Source organism: Mytilus galloprovincialis, chromosome 6 (genome assembly GCF_965363235.1).
Source record: "Mytilus galloprovincialis chromosome 6, xbMytGall1.hap1.1, whole genome shotgun sequence".
NCBI lineage: Eukaryota > Metazoa > Mollusca > Bivalvia > Mytilida > Mytilidae > Mytilus > Mytilus galloprovincialis.
Genome location: NC_134843.1, coordinates 2,310,697 through 2,332,316, shown reverse-complemented (window position 1 = coordinate 2,332,316; position 21,620 = coordinate 2,310,697). Strand labels below are relative to the sequence as shown.

The 21,620-nt window shown below is 33.0% G+C and overlaps 1 protein-coding gene across 1 annotated transcript in view; it reads left to right on the top strand.

Moving 5' to 3' along the window:
• The first annotated feature begins 19,130 nt into the window (after positions 1–19,130).
• The window catches only part of LOC143078690 (ubiquitin carboxyl-terminal hydrolase CYLD-like), a 40,866-nt gene continuing 38,376 nt past the window's right edge, over positions 19,131–21,620 (top strand). The window contains exon 1 of the mRNA XM_076253598.1: positions 19,131–19,683. Coding sequence (XP_076109713.1) covers positions 19,222–19,683 — 462 coding nt within the window. The 5' untranslated portion in view covers positions 19,131–19,221. The remainder of the gene's footprint in view (positions 19,684–21,620) is intronic.

Here is a 21,620-nt window from a genome sequence, read left to right as displayed (position 1 = left end):
TGGAAGGCTTACCTCAATCAAAAAATGGCCATTTTCCTTACTTGGTACAGGACACTTTTTAGAAAAAAAATGGTGGGTTGAACCTAGTTTAGTGGATAACCAAACCTCGCACTTTTATGGCAATGTTAAATATAACACTAAAAGGACACCACTACATGACGGGAATGCAGTACAAATAACATTCAGGACAGAGAATTACGCAAATTAACAATACAATAAAGTACATTTCGACAAAAGAAACACTGAAGTGAACGAAAATGAAAGACAATACAACATACACAGAAACAAACTATACGATAACAGTAGCTATTTTCCTGACTTGGTACAGGACATTTTTTAGAATTTTTTTGGGGTTGAACCCGATGTTGTGGCTAGCCAAAACCTCGCACTTTTATGGCAATATTCAATATGTATAATGAGAATCCGATTGGAAAATTCTGTAAAAGATCATTATGCAACAAACAATGTAACATTTCTAGTTTAAACAAATGGAAGACAAATGATAAGTCTGAAGTCTGCTTTTGCTTGCTGGTACAATAAATGTTTAAAATGAGGAACGCTGTTGATCGCCATAAGATCGGAACGTTGTTTGTTCCTATGTAATTTTTGTATCCATTACACAGAGTGAAGGAAATTTTCGTTCTTTACCTTCATGCTTTTGATAAAATGACAAATTGCTGATACATTTTAAAGAGGTGCGCAAGATACCAGAGGGACAGTCAAACTCATAGATCGAAAATAAACTGAAAACGCCATGGCTAAATAAGAAAAAGACAAACAGACAAATAAAAGTACACAAGACACAACATAGAAGCTAAAGACTAAGCAACACGAACCCCACAAAAATTTGGGAGTGATCTCAGATGCTCTGGAAGGGTTAGCAGATCCTGCTCCACATGTGGCACCCGTCATGTTGCTCATGTTATTACAAAATAGTCTAATTCGGTAGGTCACATTCGTGAAAAGGGAAGTGGATTGTAGTTACGACATACGGAACATATCCGATATCATCTGTGAAACGGTTAAAGGATACATGAAAAAATTAAAAGGCATTTTACTAGTTATTTTTAGTCATTTTTTATAATGCCAAAGCATTCAGTGCTTAACAAAATGCCTAAATATAGAAAACGTAATATGTATCACTTGTATCAGAGAAATTTACCACCTGCATGTGTGTGCATACAAACTCTGATTAAAATCAGATTTAAACCACTATTTTCTACATAAGAAAATGTCTGTACCAAGTCAAAAAATACATTTGTTATCCATTCGTTTTATGTGTTTGAACTTTGGTTTTGCCATTTGATTAGTGACTTTCCGTTTTAAATTTTCTTCGTATTTTTGTTCGTTTACTTTTTCTATGAACATAACAAATAGAATTTACATTTTTAACGAGTTTTACCTTGGAGGTCCGATCTCATCCAAGCGTTTACACTTCATTCCAATGTATTTACCACGTTAATTTGTCTATGAAAAACTATGATAACATACACCATTTATCCCTGATGTAAATATACATCACAGATATACAACATAACTGACATCAAAAATTCAAATCAAACATACAAATATATTTGACAAAGACGCCAAGAAAAAGCTTATTGTAGTTGAAAGTATATACAGTTTATAATATACACTTTCTCGATTGCACACAAATTAGATATAATACAAATACAAGGGGAACAAATTAAAAACAAAACCTTTAAAACCCCTGTTGTCCGATTCGTACTTCTGGGCCCATCTGCTACAGGAACGCCTCAAACCAAAATTCCCATAGCTGGAAGCGTTATTATCGAGTCACATCAAGAATCAAACAACCAAAAAGAACGTAATAGCATGAAAACAAATACATAAGAATACTGAACTTAGAATAAATTACTCAAGACCATTTCGTATTATTTGTGCAGTAGACAATGCATTATCTATTTATTAAGGTCTCGTTATTTTCCTATGGAGGAAAAGGACGAGATGTTCTTCGACAAAACACTGGGCGGCCTGGCTGATTATTTTTTACTCGGACACCGATTACAATTTACGAAGTCTGATAAGCAGCTGCAAGCTCTAGAATATCGTATGAATTGAGAAATGTGTACTCAATACGTGTGTGGGGAGGGGATTGATAAAAAATCAATTGCTACTAAGGTGATGAAGATAAGAATATTTTTTTATGTTTTGGTTTTTATTTACACATGATGACTGAATGAATGCCGAGTCATATGAAAATGATAAAAGTTCTGTGAGAAGAGATGCTCACATATGTTGCCAATGAAGCACTCCAGTAAACCGTTTCGCATGTTTTGTTTTGGGTACACACATATTTACGATCTGCAGAAAGCCATCTGAATAAAAGGTCTATTTCAAATAAGACTCTGCAAATTAACTATTTTTCGAATTTAAATTCTTCGTAATTTAACTTGTGGCCTTAGGAAAGACATTTTTGACACCAGAAAAGAAACTTATGTTAGATAGTATTTATGTGTTAATATATATAGCTCCACTTTTACTTTTTATGTATTTTTTAAAATTAATTCAATTCAAATTGCAAATCTTTATTACTGTAAGCACATTTTGTTTATGTGTACAAGAATAAATACAAATACATTTATAACAAAAAATAGCATAATACACCAGGGAAGCAAATACACATCAAGTATTGGCTACTAACATTCAGTTATATGATTAACTGCTTTAAATGCAAATTACCAGAATTACGCAAATCTTGGACATTTTCAGTGCTGGGACGTTGTAGTGAATTGAACGATGATAGATGCCTATAATGATAAGGTTTAATAAACTATAAACTCTTTGGAATTGGCATTGTTATAAATAATTATAATCATCTTCGATTGTATTCAAAGTACAAAGAGACCCATTTCTGGCTAACATTTCCACTCCATGATAATGTCCTACTTCAGCAAACAAATCATGCGAAAACAGTCGCAGAAGAGTTTTAAAATTACACTCTAAAATTCATATGATAAGTGAAATAATTCTGTAAACTTACATTATGGACAATACATTTATGTCAATACCACTTAGATGAACTGTGCCTTTGATCATTTTTTAAAAATCCTGTTTTGCTTGAAAGTATATTCTTGTTTTTGCAATCAATAATAAATTTCTATCGATGATCAAATTGTCCGTAATGTGACAGTTGTTAGCTATTCGTTTAATGTGTTTGAACTTTGGATTTTGCCATTTGATTAGGGACTTTCCGTTTTGAAATTTCCTCGGAGTTCAGAATTTTTTGTTATTTTACTTTTTCTTTTACCATATCTATTTTAAACCTTAGTTTAATAGTAATTGTTAAGGTTGATGAATCCAACTGATTTTATTATTACAAAAATTATATAGTTGTCCATATAGAAGTTTTGATAATGAGTAATGATTTTAACCAGTACTTCACTATTTTATACATACTAAAATATATACATTCATGTATTTAGTTATGATGAATCTTTTGTAAATCCGCTAGAATATTGTTTTATGTATTATACCGTAGTTTGTGGTTTGAATTCTGTATTTTCGGTACATTCCACATATGTATTATTTGTCAGTATAGTCGGGTTACTCGTAGTTCGTCTGTAGTGTTATTGATTTATTTTATTTTATTTCCAATGTGTTATTCTGTTTGGACTTACACGATCTTGCCTAGCTTATATTACAGTTACTAGTACTTTTTTCTATATGTATGTGAAAATGAAGATAATATATCAGGTATTTCATTCATATGATTTTAAGTTTTAAGTTACTATATGCTCAGGATTTGTTTGTTTATACATAGTTTTATACGAGAAGAAATCTGACATGGTTGTAACGGATTGCTCGAAACCTTTACAATGTCCTTTAACTTTACTTTTCGCTATATAGATGATGTTCTCTCATTAAACAATTCAAAAGTTGGTGACTATATTGAACGCATCTATTCCATCGAACTAGAGATAAATGATACAAAAGAGGGACCAAAGATACCAGAGGGACAGTCAAACTCATAGATAGAAAATAAACTGACAACGACATGGCTAAAAATATAAGAAGACAAACAAATAATAGTACAGAAGACACAACATAGAAAACTAAAGACTAAGCAACACGAACCTTACCAAAAACTGGGGTTGATCCCAGGTGCTCCGGAAGGGTAAACAGCTCATGTGGCACACGTCATGTTGCTTATGTTATTACAAATCCGGTAAATAGTCTAATTCGATCGGTAGTTCACATTCGTGAAAAGGGAAGGGTATTGTAGTTACGACATAAAGAACATATCCGATATCATCTGTGAAACGGTTTTTCCATAACGGTCACCAATTTAGTGATGGCGTCCGTAAAATTTACGAAGGTATGATTTCAACTTCACCATTTGGAACTCTTGGTTTAATAGCTTCCTTGTCAGTAGCAATCCTCTATCAAAGAAATCATGATAGGAAATACAAACCCCGGCATATGGTATCAATTGGGAGCTATATACTCCATATGCAGGCGCTGCTGGAATGTTGCTACATAGAAATGGAAAGTTCACACAATTGGGAAGCTGAAATCATCTCTTTTGTCGTAAAGTTTTGTTTTCAACTGACCCTCATTGTCAATTTCTAGATGTACGTCAAATTATGAGGCATATTTAGCTGTATATGTAGTATCCTTGATCTCTAGTTCGATGGGATAGGTTCGTTCAATATATATACAACATTTATAGTTAGGTTTGCCTCATATCTTGACTTGCATCTCGAAATTGACTATAAGGATCGGTTGAAAACAAAACTTTACGACGGAAGAGAGCTTCCCAATTTTGAACGAAGGGCAAAACATACCAGAAGGACAGTCAAACTCATAGATCGAAAATAAACTGACAACGCCATGGTTAAAAATGAAAAAGACAGACAAATAATAGTATACATGACACAACATAGAAAACTAAAGACTAAGCAACACGAACCCCACCAAAAACTGAGGGTGATCTCAGGTGCTCCGAAAGGGTTAGCAGATCCTGCTCCACATGTGGCACCCTTCGTGAACTTTCCATTTCTATGTAGCAACATTCCACCAGCGCCTGCATACGGAGTACATATCTCCCAATTGATACGATATTCCCGGGGTTTTAGTTCCTAACATCATTTCCTTGATAGAGAGTTGCTGCTCAAAAGGAAGCTATTAGACCAAGACTTCCAAAAGATGAAGTTGAAATCATTCCTTTATAAATTTTACGGACGCCATCACAAGGTGACAAGGTCTAAATCTACAGTTTAGTATAGTAAATGTTAACTTCAGTTTACAAGCAATGAAAAATAAAACCTTAGGAATTTTGGTCCTCAATGCTCTTCAACTTCGTACTTTATTTTGCCTTTTTTACTTTTTTGGATTCGAGCGTCACTGATGAGTCTTTTGCAGACGAAACGTGCGTCTGGCGTTTATATAAAAAAATTAATCCTAGTATCTATGATGATTTTATTTATAACCACTGGGTCGATGCCGTTGCTGGTGGAGTTTTAATTCTCCGAGGGTATCACCAGCCCAGTATTCAGCACCGCTGACTGACATGAATTATCATTGATATGGTTATATTTATAAATAAACTGTTTACAAAATTTAGAATTTTTGAAATACTAAGGCTTTTCTACCTCAGGAATAAATATCTTAGCTGAAGATAAGTAAGACCAGACTATTTTTATTCAAATTGGAGAAAAAATAAAAATGTGACTTCAAAAGTAACTATTTGGTATAACAACTTAAAATTACATATTGAAGACATTGATAATAATGATAAGATTATTGCTCATTGTTTAAGGCCGTACGGTGATCTATAGTTGTTAATTTCTGTGTCATTTTGGTCTCTTGTGGACAGTTGTCTCATTGGCAATCATACAACATCTTTTTATATATACCATAACACAACAACACAATGACGAGATGTTTAAGTCCAATCAACAATTGTAGGACCATGTTTGCCCCAAAATCAGCCTTAACACTTGAATGGTCCTCAAAATCTTTGAGTCATTCGACTTCCCGTTTTAAATGTTGCAAAACGGTTGTCCTACCTCCATGACAAATATGTTATTAATACCGCAGATAAAGCCACAAACAAGGTCGTTTGTGTGTGTAAATCACATTACATAAACTGCTTGATAATAAATTAGGTATTGACAATTGGAAACTCAACATATACACTCACTGCACTTACCAAAAAGGGAAATCTTGGATAATCATAGGTCTGGTCTATGTTCCTTTGGAATTCCAACCAAAGATGAAGAACTGGATCTTTCATCACTGTATTGGATACATACACTACGTAAGTGTCTTTACAAACCAACAGTATATTGCTGGGCCTTCCAAGTGCTCCACAAAACCCCTTTCTAAATTATTAACATATATTTTATCAGCAATCAAAGCCGGGCTTCAAAGTTATTGTGAAACTATCCATTCTAAAGGTGAATCAGATGTAGATACTAAAACATTTCAAAGATCTTTTAAGGTGCATACAATCTAAGACTCTTTCATTTTGCAATAGTATTAAAACATTCAACTTTTCTTGACTTTACACAAGTATTCCCCATTCCAAACTAAAAGACAAATTGAAAGAGTTGGTATTGCTTTGTCTCATAAAAACGAATGGCCAAGTATTTTGTCTTAGGGAGGAATACATCCTACTAATTCAAACAAAAAATACTCTATACCTGACATACAACATACTTGTTACGTTTGGAGGACGTGTTTTTCAACAGACTGTCAGCATTTCAATGGGAACCAATTGTACCCCTCTTCTTGTCGACTTGTTTCTTTATTGTTATGAGGCTGACGTCATACAGGACCTTCTAATTAGGAAGAAAGAAGTTAGCAATATCCTTTAACATTACTTTCTGCTATAAAGATGACGTTCTCTCACTAAATAATTCAAAATTCGGCGACTAGTCTATGTTGAACGCATCTATCCCATCGAACTTAAGATAAAGGATACAACAGATACAGTCAAGTCTGCCTTATATATAAACTTACATCTAGAAATGGACAATTAGGGTAGGTTGAAATAAAAGAGATGATTTCAGCTTCCAAATATTGAACTTTCCATTTCTATGTAGCAACATTCCAACAGCGCCTGCATACGGAGTACATATCTCCTAATTGATACGATTTTCCCGGGTTTGTATTTCCTACCATAATTTCCTTGGTAGAGGGTTGCTGCTCACAAGGAAGCAATTAACCTAAGAGTTCCAAATGGTGCAGTTGAAATCATCACTTCGTAAATTTTACGGACGCCATCACGAGTTGGTTGACCGTTATGGAATAACCGTTTCAAAGATGATATGTCCTTATGTCGTAACTATAATCCCCTTCCCTTTTCACAAATGTAACCTACCGAATTAGATTATTAACCGGGTTAGTAATCATGATCATGAAAATAAACAAAAACCTAGATAACGGTTAGTGTTGTTGAATTGATCCACTAAATGCAATTTAGACGGGTTTTTTAAGGCCTTCGAAAATAGTGGAATTAATTACTTTTGGAGTGTCAAGAACTCGTTGGAAGTACTTGATAAATTGCATGCTTATATTGGTGATTTTGAATCTCTTCAAAGTTTTGATTTTTCTACCCTATACACTTTGGAAATTAGTATGGCGTTCATTATCACTGAACTAGTATATATTTGTTTAGGGGCCAGCTCAAGGACGCCTCCGGGTGCGGGAATTTCTCGCTACATTGAAGACCTGTTGGTGACCTTCTGCTGTTGTGTTTTTGTTTTGTTTTTTTTTCTATGGTCGGGTTGTTGTCTCTTTGGCACATTCCTCATTTCCATTCTCAATTTTATTTTTTACAGAGTTTGTCTTTAGTGCCGTGTGGAGGCAGTAGAGTGCCTCCCCGTGCTTCAGGTTTATGCTCTTATAATATACTAGATTATGGAGTGTGTGTCCGAGCGAGAACTGCTCTAGTTCATTACTTTAGGAATATTTACTAAAAGTAGTATTTCAATATTCAGCCCCATTCTACTATTTAGTCAGCCATCAGTCCTACCCTGATATACCCTATCTTTTTTCGGGTAATTAATACTGATAGCGTTTGACATTTTTAGCCGAACAGATTTATCAATTTTACATAACTCAAATTATTGTATGCTGGTTCATATTCTGGACGCCAGTCTTTGCTCCTTTATAATTCACTACCAAAAAACAATTATGAAGCTTAGAAATGGAAAAATATTAAATACTAAACTTGTTCAAAGGGTATCTACACGTCTCAATCTTCAAAATCGGTTATCTAAAAATACTACCATCGCTAACATTTTTAACAATAGAAATCGTGGTTACCCTTCTATCGATAAGTGTCATGCCAAAAAATGACTTACATGTCCCCGTCTTTCCACCAACAATACGGTAAGGTCCACGTTTAATGGTCGCACATTTTCTTTGAATTTTGAAACTGATATAACTTGAAAAACAAACAGTATTATTTATTTACTCACATGAAACAAACCGGGATGTGGTATTCAGTACGTAGGAGAAACTGGACGATATTTATCTTTATTATATACTTAGTAGTAAATACAGATAAATTGTATGTGTAATAAATCATTGGCAAGCGTGCTGTATCAGCCACCCGTGATAATATCGATATCAGCACGGTTGCAAAAGCTTTATCACACCTTTAATCTGTATGACGTCACGTCATCGATTGTAGTCACTGTTGCAAAGGCTTTATCAAACCTCTTATCTGTATGACGTCATGTCAAACCTATAATCTGTATGACGTCATTTCAAACCTCCTTATCTATATGACGTCATGTCACATAAAAAAATCTACTTCAAGTATATGTATACATAATAAAGTGTATATGATATGGCTTTTTCAATATCACACACCATATCAACCCTCAACCAATATAATCCCTCGAGCAGAGCTCTTGGGATTATATTGGTGTCTCGGGTTGATACGGATGTGATATTGAAAAAGCCATATGATATTCTCTATAAACGCACTCAAGAACATCTGTATCGTTTTAAAAGACCCAATAAATTCAAAAGTATCATTTACCAACACCTTAAGAAACACAACCATCCTTTTAAATATTTAGCAGTTCAACCTTTAGAAGTAGTAAGATCCTGTTCACACTAGCATTTTTTTTTTATCGATCTAATTTGAATCGATCTAAATAAAACCAGTTAGCGTTCACATTATCTTTAATCATATCGATCTCTATCGGTCTAATATGAACCACTGCGTTCACATTACAATTAAAAACGCAATCGATCTAACCTTTTTGCCCGTAAAACGGTAAACACTGTGTATAAATAGAACTAATTGATCAAATTCATGTGCTGATACACTGATACACACACTTGGGAAAAAAATTGGATAAAGTTATTGTTTCTCTTGAATCACAATTTAAAATTTTGTATCTGGTGTTATTGCAGTTTTCTTTAATTTTGAACAAAATAACTGTAGCAACGAAGTTTCAACACGACGCCGGAAATACTGTGGTTCCTGCAAAGAAAATAAATCAACAAAAGAAAAGAAGACACAGATTTCGCAAATCTATGCTATGGTGAAGACAACATGTTTACAGTTTGTTTTAAAGGTCTTTTAACAGAGAAATATGGGTTAAACAACGAACCTCTGAGATAGTTTTGCCGCTATATATTTACATGCGCATACGTTATTTTCGTTTCAATCGTACTAGTTTAAACCGATCTCTGCGTTCACATCTAAAGTAAGATCGGTTTACTTTAGATCGATTCAAACTAAACTACCTCTTTTGGTGTTTTAGTTTAGACCGATTGAAGATCGATTCAATGCGTTCACATAAGCCCTTAAACCGATCTAAAGTGAACCGGTCTAGTTTAAATCGATTAAAATGTCCTAGTGTGAACGGGGTCTTAATAAGCAGCCTGGTGAATCTCATTCAAGGTTTGTACGATCACGGAAAATAATTGAATTAAATTGGATTAAAAAATTACAGACAGTCTACCCTCTCGGTCTTAATGATAATATCATGGGAATTGGTAATATATCTAGAACCGATTCCGTTAACATTTTGGATATAGTTTCTAAAACTGTTCGTAAAAACCGTTCTCACGGCCGTAGAACAAATCGCAATCAAAGAAAATTTCGGACTAATCATACCAATATTTCGGACCTAATTTCTATTTCAAAAAACAACGGAAGACATTATCTGTTAACAAAACTCTGTTCATTACCGGTTAATAAGTTAAATAAAATTTTGGAGGATTGCAACACAATTTCATATAGCAGTCCTAAGTATGAAATTGTTCAAATTATTATGGCATATTGTTATTCTAAACTATTTCCCAAAATTGATCGCCCTGAAGATCATAAAAAACATTTTATTAAAATAAAGTATGTCAATAAAGGTTTTGATTTTGTAAATATTGCCGGTATATTTAACCAGTGGCGGATCCAGAAATTTTCATAAGTGGGGCCCACTGACTGACCTAAGAGGGGGCCCGCTCCAGTCACGCTTCAATGATTCCCTATATAAGCAACCAAATTTTTTCCCAAAAAGGGGGGGGGGCGGGCCCCCTGGGCCCCCCTCTAAATCCGCCTCTGTTAACGACCATTCTGTTAAAGAACAAATTCCTGGATATTTTGACAATACTGAGCTACCTCTTATTTGTTATATTTACAAGAAATCTACCCGGAAATTTGTGTTTAATTATAGTCAACTGTGTAAAGATGTTAATATCAATGAAAATACACCTACTTCATGTAATTGTAGTACCTCCGAATATATTTATGGACCCATTTCCCATGTTATAACAGGAGATCTTAACATCGTTCAAGACCGAGAGAATCATTCCTCAGTAAAGGACCTAAATATCGTCCCCCGTCAATTATTAATTGGAATGAGTGTCATAATATCATCCACGACTCACTCCATACTTACTGTATACAAGAGTGCACACGCTGAAATGTCTCGCCTTCTATACTAATCATTGATATTATGTTGATAGTCCTAAGTAAAAAGCTAAGCTTTATAACAACTGTACCATAAACTTAACATTAACCAAGATAACTAAACAAAGACCAATGAACCTTGAAAATGAGGTCAAGGTGAGATGAACCATGCCAGGCAGACATGTACAGCTAACAATGCTTCTATACAACATATATAGTTGACCTATTACTTATAGTTTAAGAAAAATAGACCAAAACACAAAAACTTAACACTGTGCAATGAACCGTGAAAATGAGGTCACGGTCAAATAAAACCTGCGCGACTGACATAAAGATCATTAAATATTTCCATACACCAAATATAGTTGACCTATGGCATATAGTATTAGATAAAAAGACCAAAACTCAAAAACTTAACTTTGACCACTGAACCATGAAAATGAGGTCAAGGTCACATGACATCTGCCAGCTAGACATGTACACCTTACAATCATTCCATACAACAAATATAGTAGACCTATTGCATATAGTATGAGAACAACAGACCAAAACACAAAAATTCAACTATAACCACTGAACCATGAAAATGAGGTCAAGGTCAGATGACACCTGCCAGTTGGACATGTACACCTTACAGTCCGAATATACTAGCCCTATTGCTTATAGTATCTGAGATATGGACTTGACCACCAAAACTTAACCTTGTTCACTGATCCATGAAATGAGGTCGAGGTCAAGTGAAAACTGTCTGACAGACATGAGGACCTTGCAAGGTACGCACATATCAAATATAGTTATCCTATTACTTATAATAAGAGAGAATTCAACATTACAAAAAATTTGAACTTTTTTTTCAAGTGGTCACTGAACCATGAAAATGAGGTCAAGGACATTGGACATGTGACTGACGGAAACTTCGTAACATGAGGCATCTATATACAAAGTATGAAGCATCCAGGTCTTCCACCTTCTAAAATATATTTTTTAGCTTTTAAGAAGTTAACTAACGCCGCCGCCGTAGCCGCCGCCGCCGGATCACTATCCCTATGTCGAGCTTTCTGCAACAAAAGTTGCAGGCTCGACAAAAATGGATAAAACGGGAAAAGGCTGCCAAAAAATCTTTGGACTCTTTTTTTAATTCAATAATGAAGATAGTTGATATACGTATTCAACATTTTAAAGAACATTTTATTATTAACAATAACCACAAAAAACCTATTTCTCGTATCAAACATAAACTAAAAGAACTAGCCATGAAATTTGTTTTTGTCCCGGCCGATAAAGCTGCTAATAACATTATTATTGTTTGACGTAAATATTACATTTAGGTTCTGAAAAAAGAAATCACCAATTCACCAACATTCCAACTGACTCCATTTTCAGAAAACGACATCTGTAACAAACATAAACTTTTAGCTACCGCTTTACAAGCAGAGCCAAATACAATGAAAGTCCCAACTATGTACTGGCTTCCGAAGCTACACAAAACACCTTACAAATATAGATTTATTTCGTCTTCAAGCCATTGTTCCACTACTAAATTGTCTATTCTTCTTACCAGCACACTTGGTACAATTAAAAATCTGATAATAAATTGTTCAAATAAGGCCTTCGAAAATAGTGGAATTAATTACTTTTGGAGTGTCAAGAACTCGTTGGAAGTACTTGATAAATTGAATGCTTATATTTGTGATTTTGAATCTCTTCAAAGTTTTGATTTTTCTACCCTATATACCACATTGCCTCACATTCTCATTAAGAAGAAATTCACACACCTAATTAAATGGGCATTTAAAAAGTCAGAATGTGAATATATATGTTCAAACTCTTTTGGGTCATTTTTTAGTAGCAATAAACAAAAAAACTATGTCAATTGGACATGCTTTGATACTATATATGCCCTTGAATTTTTACTAGATAACATTTTTGTTCGCTTTGGGAATTCCGTATATCGTCAGATTATCGGAATTCCAATGGGGACTAACTGTGCACCACTTATTGCGGACCTGTTTTTGTATTGCTATGAGTTACAATTTATGACAAAAATAAGCAAAGACCCATCGAAACAACATCTGATAAACAAATTTAATAATACTTTTAGATATTTGGATGATATTTTGGTTCTCAATAATGACGACTTCAGTATGTATATTAAAGAAATTTATCCTGCTGAACTTACTTTAAATAAAGCTAATACTAACAATGACCACTGTCCTTTCCTCGATCTTGATATCTATATCACTAACAGAAAGCTGAATACTAAAATTTATGATAAAAGAGATGATTTTTCATTTCCTATCGTTAATTATCCATTTTTAGATGGTGACGTTCCCTTGTCACCATCTTACGGTGTTTATATATCTCAACTTGTACGATTCGCTCGTGTATGTAACAATGTTTTAGATTTTAACGAGAGAAATTTATGTATTACTGAAAAATTATTACACCAGGGTTTTCGATATCACAAACTAGTCAAAACATTTACTAAATTTTATCATCGGTATAAGGACATTATTCGTAAATATAGCTCAACATGCAGACTTCTTATACGTTCAGGTATTTCACATCCAATTTTTTATGGAAATATTCTTTATAAAACACAAAGGTGTCAGTATTCACCTCAAAAACTAACAAAACCTTTGAATAGACTTATTAAGAAGGGATATAGTTACGATACTGTTGTCAGGTCATTAAAGATTGCATATTTTGGCGTTAATATTGATTCACTTATAGGGTCTTTACATCGGAACTAAACACACTTATTCAAAAACCAGTTGTTGGCATTGACACGGGTTATGTTCTTCTCATATATGTTATGATGGTATGATACTAAACCCCTAACGGGAAGGATTGTGCCTGGTGTTCATATGATGAAATCATAATCTTTCAGTCAGTTTAATTGAAGTCTGGAGCTGGCATGTCAGTTAACTGCCAGTAGTCTGTTGTTATTTATGTATTATTGTCATTTGTTTATTTTCTTTGGTTACATCTTCTGACATCAGACTCGAACTTCTCTTGGACTGAATTTTAATGTGCGTATTGTTATGCGTTTACTTTTCTACATTGGGTAGAGGTATAGGGGGAGGGTTGAGATCTCACAAACATGTTTAACCCCGCCGCATTTTTGCGCCTGTCCCAAGTCAGGAGTCTCTGGCCTTTGTTAGTCTTGTATTATTTTAATTTTAGTTTCTTGTGTACACTTTGGAAATTAGTATGGCGTTCATTATCACTGAACTAGTATATATTTGTTTAGGGGCCAGCTCAAGGACGCCTCCGGATGCGGGAATTTCTCGCTACATCGAAGACCTATTGGTGACCTTCTGCTGTTGTGTTTTTTTTTTTTTTCTATGGTCGGGTTGTTGTCTCTTTGGCACATTCCCCATTTCCATTCTCAATTTTATTTTACTGAGGTTAGTCATAAACTGTGATTCAAAACAGTACAAAAATAAGTCTGATATTAAAGGTGCGCAATTAGACGCATTGGAACACCTCCAATACGTATATCTTAATCTAGTATAATTACCTTACGTTTATTTTTGCTGAACTATATACAGCTAGTATCCATTACTTGTTTAAGGACCAGTTGAAATCAACCTCTGGGTGCGTGATTTTCTCCCTGTGTTGAAGATCTATAACTTACCTTGTGCTATTTTCTGCTCTTTGGTCGAGTTGTTAACGTTTTTTCTTTGACACATTCCCCGTTTCCATTTAAGAAAGGCAACTGTCTGCGCGTGCCCGCATGCGGGTACGAATAGTCAAATTGCCGTTCGTAGGCTACGTGTACCCACATCCGCTTTTATAATAAAATGGCATCGGATTGGGAATAAAACGTGAAATATGATCATATGTATACGGAATTTGTCGCAAATTATAAAACTGGATGTGGGTACGCGTAGCCTACGAACGGCAATTTGACTAATATTGGTACCCGCATGCTCTATACTCATTTTAACGTGGGTAGACATTTAAATTTGTCAATACCTCAGTAAATACCGAGCGTTAGCAAATACATGTTGAACTATACATTTAGGTGTTACTGTACAGGTATTAATACCTTAGAAGTAAAAAAAGCAGAAATAAAAGCAAAGCTTATAACAAGGACTTATACACTCCAAGTAGATAGAGCCAAGTTTAGTAGAAATGTGGACCAGGATATGTGCCTATTATGTAATTCAGCTACAGAAGATACAAAACACTTTATGCTAGAATGCAATGCACTGAAAACCGAAAGAGATAAACATTTAACAACACTAAAATCATATGTGAAAAACAATACAGGCAACAAGATATTCGAAAAAATTGTGAATGAAGGACAAATGGTGCAGTTTATTCTGGACTCATCATCTGAAAAGATCAAGCAAATAGTTAACATCATATATCAAAATATCAGAGACATTGAGAATATCACACGAACTTTATGCTATGGTCTACCTACAAAACGAACAACCCTGTTGAACAAGAGTTATATTTACCTATATGAACTATATCAATCTATCAAGTGAAAGTAGGAATTTCTTGGTTTATGGTGTTACTGTACAGTATTATTACTTTAAAAGTTTAAATGTACAACTGTAAATAATGTACATATTTTATACTAACCTAAATAAATCCCATTGGAAGTGACCCTTAGAAAGGGTGAACCTACCAGACAGGTAACAGGTAACTATTCAAACAAACAATACTATTACAAAAATACCTCGTGTGGTATGGTTACGGTGGATATAAACCAGATGTATATTCTTGTATGCATATATTTGTCTGAATCAGAAACTTTTTGGGGTTTTGCGCTTTTTTTCAACACTATCGACAATCAATTTATTTTTCTTTCAAAATTTAACACTATTTTAATTTGTGGGGGAAATCAGGATTCAGAATACAGTTTTTTTTACATCTGCTTGACCAATATTTTTTCATCAAACTGGGGAACAGATATTTTTTAGGGGAAAAACATAACCCCGTCTCCCTTGAACATGTTGAAGTTAAATTAATGGTACCTTATAGTCTCTGTTCATATCAAGCGTATATATGTTACAGTAAATTGGTGAAATTAGGAATTACATGTAATTACTAAAATTTAGGAATTACATGTAATACCCAATGCACTTAGTAAATACAAGTAATTCCTGAAACGACCCAGTTATTACCAGTAATTCTTAATTTTAAAATGAATTTTTACACCTATTCACTAACTGTTAAGACAATTTTGTAATATGATCAGCTTATAATTTGTTTAGCAGTCAATTTTGTACTGGTGCACTTCCAAGTAAATAATTGGACCTCAATGAATACGTATGCATGTGACCTTCAATTCAACCCCTAGCTGAAGATATGTTTCCAATGTATTCAGATTTGAAATAGTAAGGTTTCGCGGAACTATTATCTCGCTTACTTTTGCTGTTAGCCGCAGGCTCAACAAAAATGGGAAAAAAATATTCAAATTTTCCTCCAGATAATATCTTTTGACTAATACTGTAAGAAGCTTCTGTCCAAATTTGGTTAAAATCCAGGATGGTTTATGAAATCTAATAAATGTTTAAAAAAAACTTTAACTTTAGACTGTATGTAATATTAACTGGAAAAAGACGAAGTCCATTTATAAGGAATATACGAAAAAGGATTTTTTTACAAACTTTACTTCTGAGTATTATCTTATGATCATAAACAAACTTCTGTCCAAGTTTGGTAGACATCCAGGATATTTTGAGAAAGTTATTAAAATTCTAAAAACTTTAACCACAGTGTGAACTTCAATGTAATGTTAACTGATATAAAAACTAAGTCCATTTATAAGTAAAATACGGAAAAAATAATTTTATTTTACAAAATTTACTTCTTGAAAATTATCTTATGATCATAAACAAGCTTCTGTTCAAGTTTGGTAGAAATCCAGGATAATTTAAGAAAGTTATAAAAATGTAAAGAACTTTAATGAATGAATGAATGAATGAATGAATGAATGAATGAATGAATATATTTTATTGCAGAAGCAAACATGATGCTATAGCAAAATAACATAATATACAATTACAATAATGACAGTGAACAAACAGAGAACAACACAATATGGTCATAATAAGCACATAATTACAACTGCTATGCATTTAACCACATAGTGGCAAATTTTCGAGCACAATATTTGGATACTTTTTTCTTGCACAGATGTAACATACTAAAATTTTTAAAACTATTTCAGTTAAAAATTAAAAATAAGTTGAAAAAGCTGTGCAAATCTATCAGGGTTATAACTTTTCAAGTGAGTCTTCCTGGTTAATCACCAGTCTTGGCTATTATACTGTTTATTTTATTTTATTTCACATTTTCATCTCATCTTGTCATGTGTGTTTTGTGTTATTATATATATATATAGTTTTATAAAGTCCTTTTATTGTTTGATGAAATTTTACTTTTTGTCTCTCATAATTCTTTAAAGAATGGCATTGATATATATTTATGTTTTATGATATATGTAAATATTGCATTGTGTATATTAATGGTGAGACGTTAATAAACTATCTATCTATCTATCTATATAATTTTTGATGAACTTCTTTGTACCGTTGTAACTTTATGATGTTTGAGAAATAAAGAATCTTGAAATCTTGAAAATCTTGTGGACGCTTCTGATGACAGAATGGTTTGCTATGTCTCGCTTTTGCGACAATAGTCGCAGTTTCGACAAAAAGAAACAGAATTACAACATTGAAAGTAAAACAAAAGGGATGGACCATTTAGTTGACTTATACAAGTAAAAACGATGATGAAATTTTATTGCAGGTTTATAAGCTTAAGTTTGGAGGTCTGGAAAAACTCATAAAAAAGAGAAACACAGAAATATGAAATGTGACTCTCAACACCATCAAAGTGTATAAATTTGTTTGTGAAGAATGTCAGCTTCGTCGAAACAGTCTGACAAAAGAAGTCTTAAATAAACCTATTTAGTAAAAGGAATTTAACTTGTGTCATTGGGCAAGTATGCCTGATGGAGATTTTAATTTAAAGAAATTATGAGATTTTAAGAATTATCATGGCAAGATTATTCAACCAAATTTGGCATTATCGAATGTCTATCAGCAAAAAGAGGTGACGAAGTTGCTAATAAACTTCTCTCAAATGTATTTCTCAATAGTGGATAGATATCATTGTCTTGCATGCTGAAAATGATTTTTAGGATTTCCAGTTTCAGTTCACACACACTAGAGAGTATACACTTTTGATGTGCCTTATATTCCTTAATCCTTAATTAATGAAGCCCTAAAATACCTACCCTTTTACTTTCTTATTTGGTATCTTGAATTATAAAAATTATCTTTAATTTTAAAACAAAAACATCATAATAGTAAATAGCTGTAAAAATGACAAAAAAATCAGTGAATACAAGTAATCACTGAAACAACTAGTAAATACATGTATAAAAAAGAAGATGTGGTATGATTGACAATGAGACAACTGTCCACAAAAGAACAAAATGACACAGACATTAACAACTATAGGTCACCGATACGGCCTTCAACAATGAGAAAAGCCCATACCGCATAGTCATAATAGTCAGCTATAAAAGGCCCCGATAAGACAATGTAAAACAATTCAAACGAGAAAACTAACGGCCTTATTTATGTAAAAAAAAAGGAACGAAAAACAAATATGTAACACATAAACAAACGACAACCACTGAATTACAGGCTCCTGACTTGGGACAGGCACATACATAAATAATGTGGCGGGGTTAAACATGTTAGCGGGATCCCAACCCTCCCCTAACCTGGGACAGTGGTATAACAGTACAACATAAGAACGAACTATAAAAATCAGTTGAAAAAGGCTTAACTCATCAGATGGACAAAAATACATACATTTAATGTTCGGCTTCCTTTCCAGTTGAGGGCCTTCATTGCTATCATATGATTCTTTATTATATACATCGAATTTCTCTATTCTTTATACTTTTTGTCCAAAATTCTCTTTTTTTTCTATATTCTTCATATTATTTCCTGATTATTCTCCTTTAAGTCAATCCACTACATGATTTTTTTCCTCCCCAAATCAAAAAGCAACAGCTTTTGTGAAAAAATAAGTGAAATATAAATACGCGTATATATGCATTGTTTGTTTAAATAGTTGAATTGTATTATTTTCCTTTAACGTAAATAGACTACTAGTAGTAGAAACCTGATTCAGTATCATATGTCGTTCGTTGTCTGTTGTTGTGGTATTATGACGTATCAGTCTATTTTAAGCGTTTTGGAGTTCCCCAAAGTTCGATAATGATTCCCCGTTTGATGATGCCACGAATATAAACAAATGTCGATGAAATAGGACTGGATATGTCTGAATATCCTCAAGATGAATACTATATACTTCTTACTACAAAGATAGGGAAAAAGAAGGAGTCAGGAATTCTTAGAAAATCATATTCTCGCGTGGAAGTCCTAGCTGGCACACTTCTGCTTAGAGTAAGCGATAGTGAGAGGGACGAAAATGGGATTGCAATTTGGACCCTAGAAACATTAGAACCGGAAAACATTGAAGTAGAATGTAAACCAGTATTCGATGAAATAAAACAAATTGATAGATTGGAACTACAACTATTACAGCCTATCCCAGTATGTAGTGAAAGGATTGCAGTTTACATGAACAGTAATTGGCTTCAAGAGGGCCTCAATTTAAAGGTTGGAGATGGAGTTATTGTTTATTTAAAAGGTCACCCTGAGTTACAGGGCCTTCTCAGGTATAGAGGAGAGCTGCCAGGACAAAAAGGAATCCAATTTGGAGTCGAATTAGCTCCGGTAAGAAGCCCTATCCTCAAAATATTTCAGAGGTTTATCATAAAATACTAGTCCGCGGAACAGTATCGGACAAAAATATCCGGATTTATTCGAGATATTACTAAAATTTTCTGCACATGTTTCTCTGTTAAACATGTTTTCAAGCATTATGAAGTGAGTCCCATATCTCTGTTCTTGATGATGCAAGATTTACAAAATGGCTTTTCATTATTAACATATTTTTAGATAGAAACAGAAAGTAAAATAAAAGATGGAAAGTTTGAATTAAATTATGTCAGAGGTCAGGATATAACAGGTAAGATGAAAATACACTGATTTCTGAAATCTAATTTATTACAATTCAGTTAAATTTAGTAATAATGCAACATGAGGTGTCGGCAGGACTTATTTAAAATGAAAGTACCTGTACATTTACCTATTAAAATCATGTTTAAATTAAAGCATAAACAGTCAGAGATATAACTCTATAGGGTACAGAAAATAACTTGCGTGTGTGATTACAGTTACTTTCATGAGTTGTCTACTCTTTATTCCTTAAATTTTTTGAAATCTGTAATAACATATATTTGTTATTTGTAAAATTATTTCATTTATAGTGGGCTCTAGGGAACTCTTGAGACTTTGCGCAGAAACTAAATGCATAGCCTTGATAACTAATTCTTTAATTTAATTAATACATTTTTGATTAACCATGGTAAATCAATAAGACGAGGCTATTAAGGGATAAACTTAGCTGTGATAACAAGGCTAGGTTATTAAAAGAATATAACTTTTTATATACATGATATAAGACACTTGGGAATTACAGAGAAACTTGCGCAGAACATTACATGCTCTGGTCATTATTTCTTACAATAAATAAGAATACATTGTAATCAAGCATGATGTATGTCTGAGCAAATGCTTTGAAGTGATATAGAGAAGCTGTGATAACACCCTTTAGTTATTACAGGCAATTTTTTTTCTGCAATAACATATACATGATATAGGTGTACTATGCAAAATTGACAAACTATGAACTGTTTTATCTTTCAATAGTTAAGTATACATATAGACAAAAGTAATATCAAGAGAACTTTTATACATTTAAACTAAACTGATGATGTATATTGTCCCTTTGAAACATGTAACATACATATGTTATCACAGTTCTTTGATTTTTCAGTCCACAATAACAAATGTATGTTATTTTTCTGTAATAACCCTATAGAGTTATATACATGACTGATAAATGCGGTCATCTTTTGTAACTTGATTAATAAGTCAATTGAATTCCTAATTTATGAAACTAGATTAAAAAGTGTGTACAGAGCTAACAAATAAGTTATCTTCAATTTGAAATACAGTTAATTCAGAAATTATTGCGTGCATTTATTATCACGATTTTGTCATTTTAGACTAAAATTAATCTATAAATGCGATCTTAATTTTTGCAATATTGAGAAATATCCAATAAGTTCATATAAAATTTTCAAAACAAGAGTTTAAATTATTGCAATGTAAACCTGTGGCATTTTTGCATTAATAAAAACATCGCAATAATTTCTGAATTTATAGTATTCATATTTCTGATTCCTGTTTTTCCTGATAAGGACAATGAATAGTACCCCAGAAAATTTTGTTAGAATATATACAAAATATAATTATTTATCATGTTTATAGAATGTGTCAATGCAAAAGTACATTGTACAAAAGTATAAGCAGATAAGACTTTTTACATGTAACTAGTATAGATATTTAATATTTAAATTTTCTTGATGCCAGATGAATACTAGAAATTGAAGGCATTATTTATATATTTCATGTATTTAATTCTACATTTTCTAATTCTGTAATCATGCATACATGGCACATGTTTACTTACATGAACAAGAAATTTAACTACTTACAGAGTACATCATGTACATTGTACATACATCAGTTTCTTCTTTAAAATT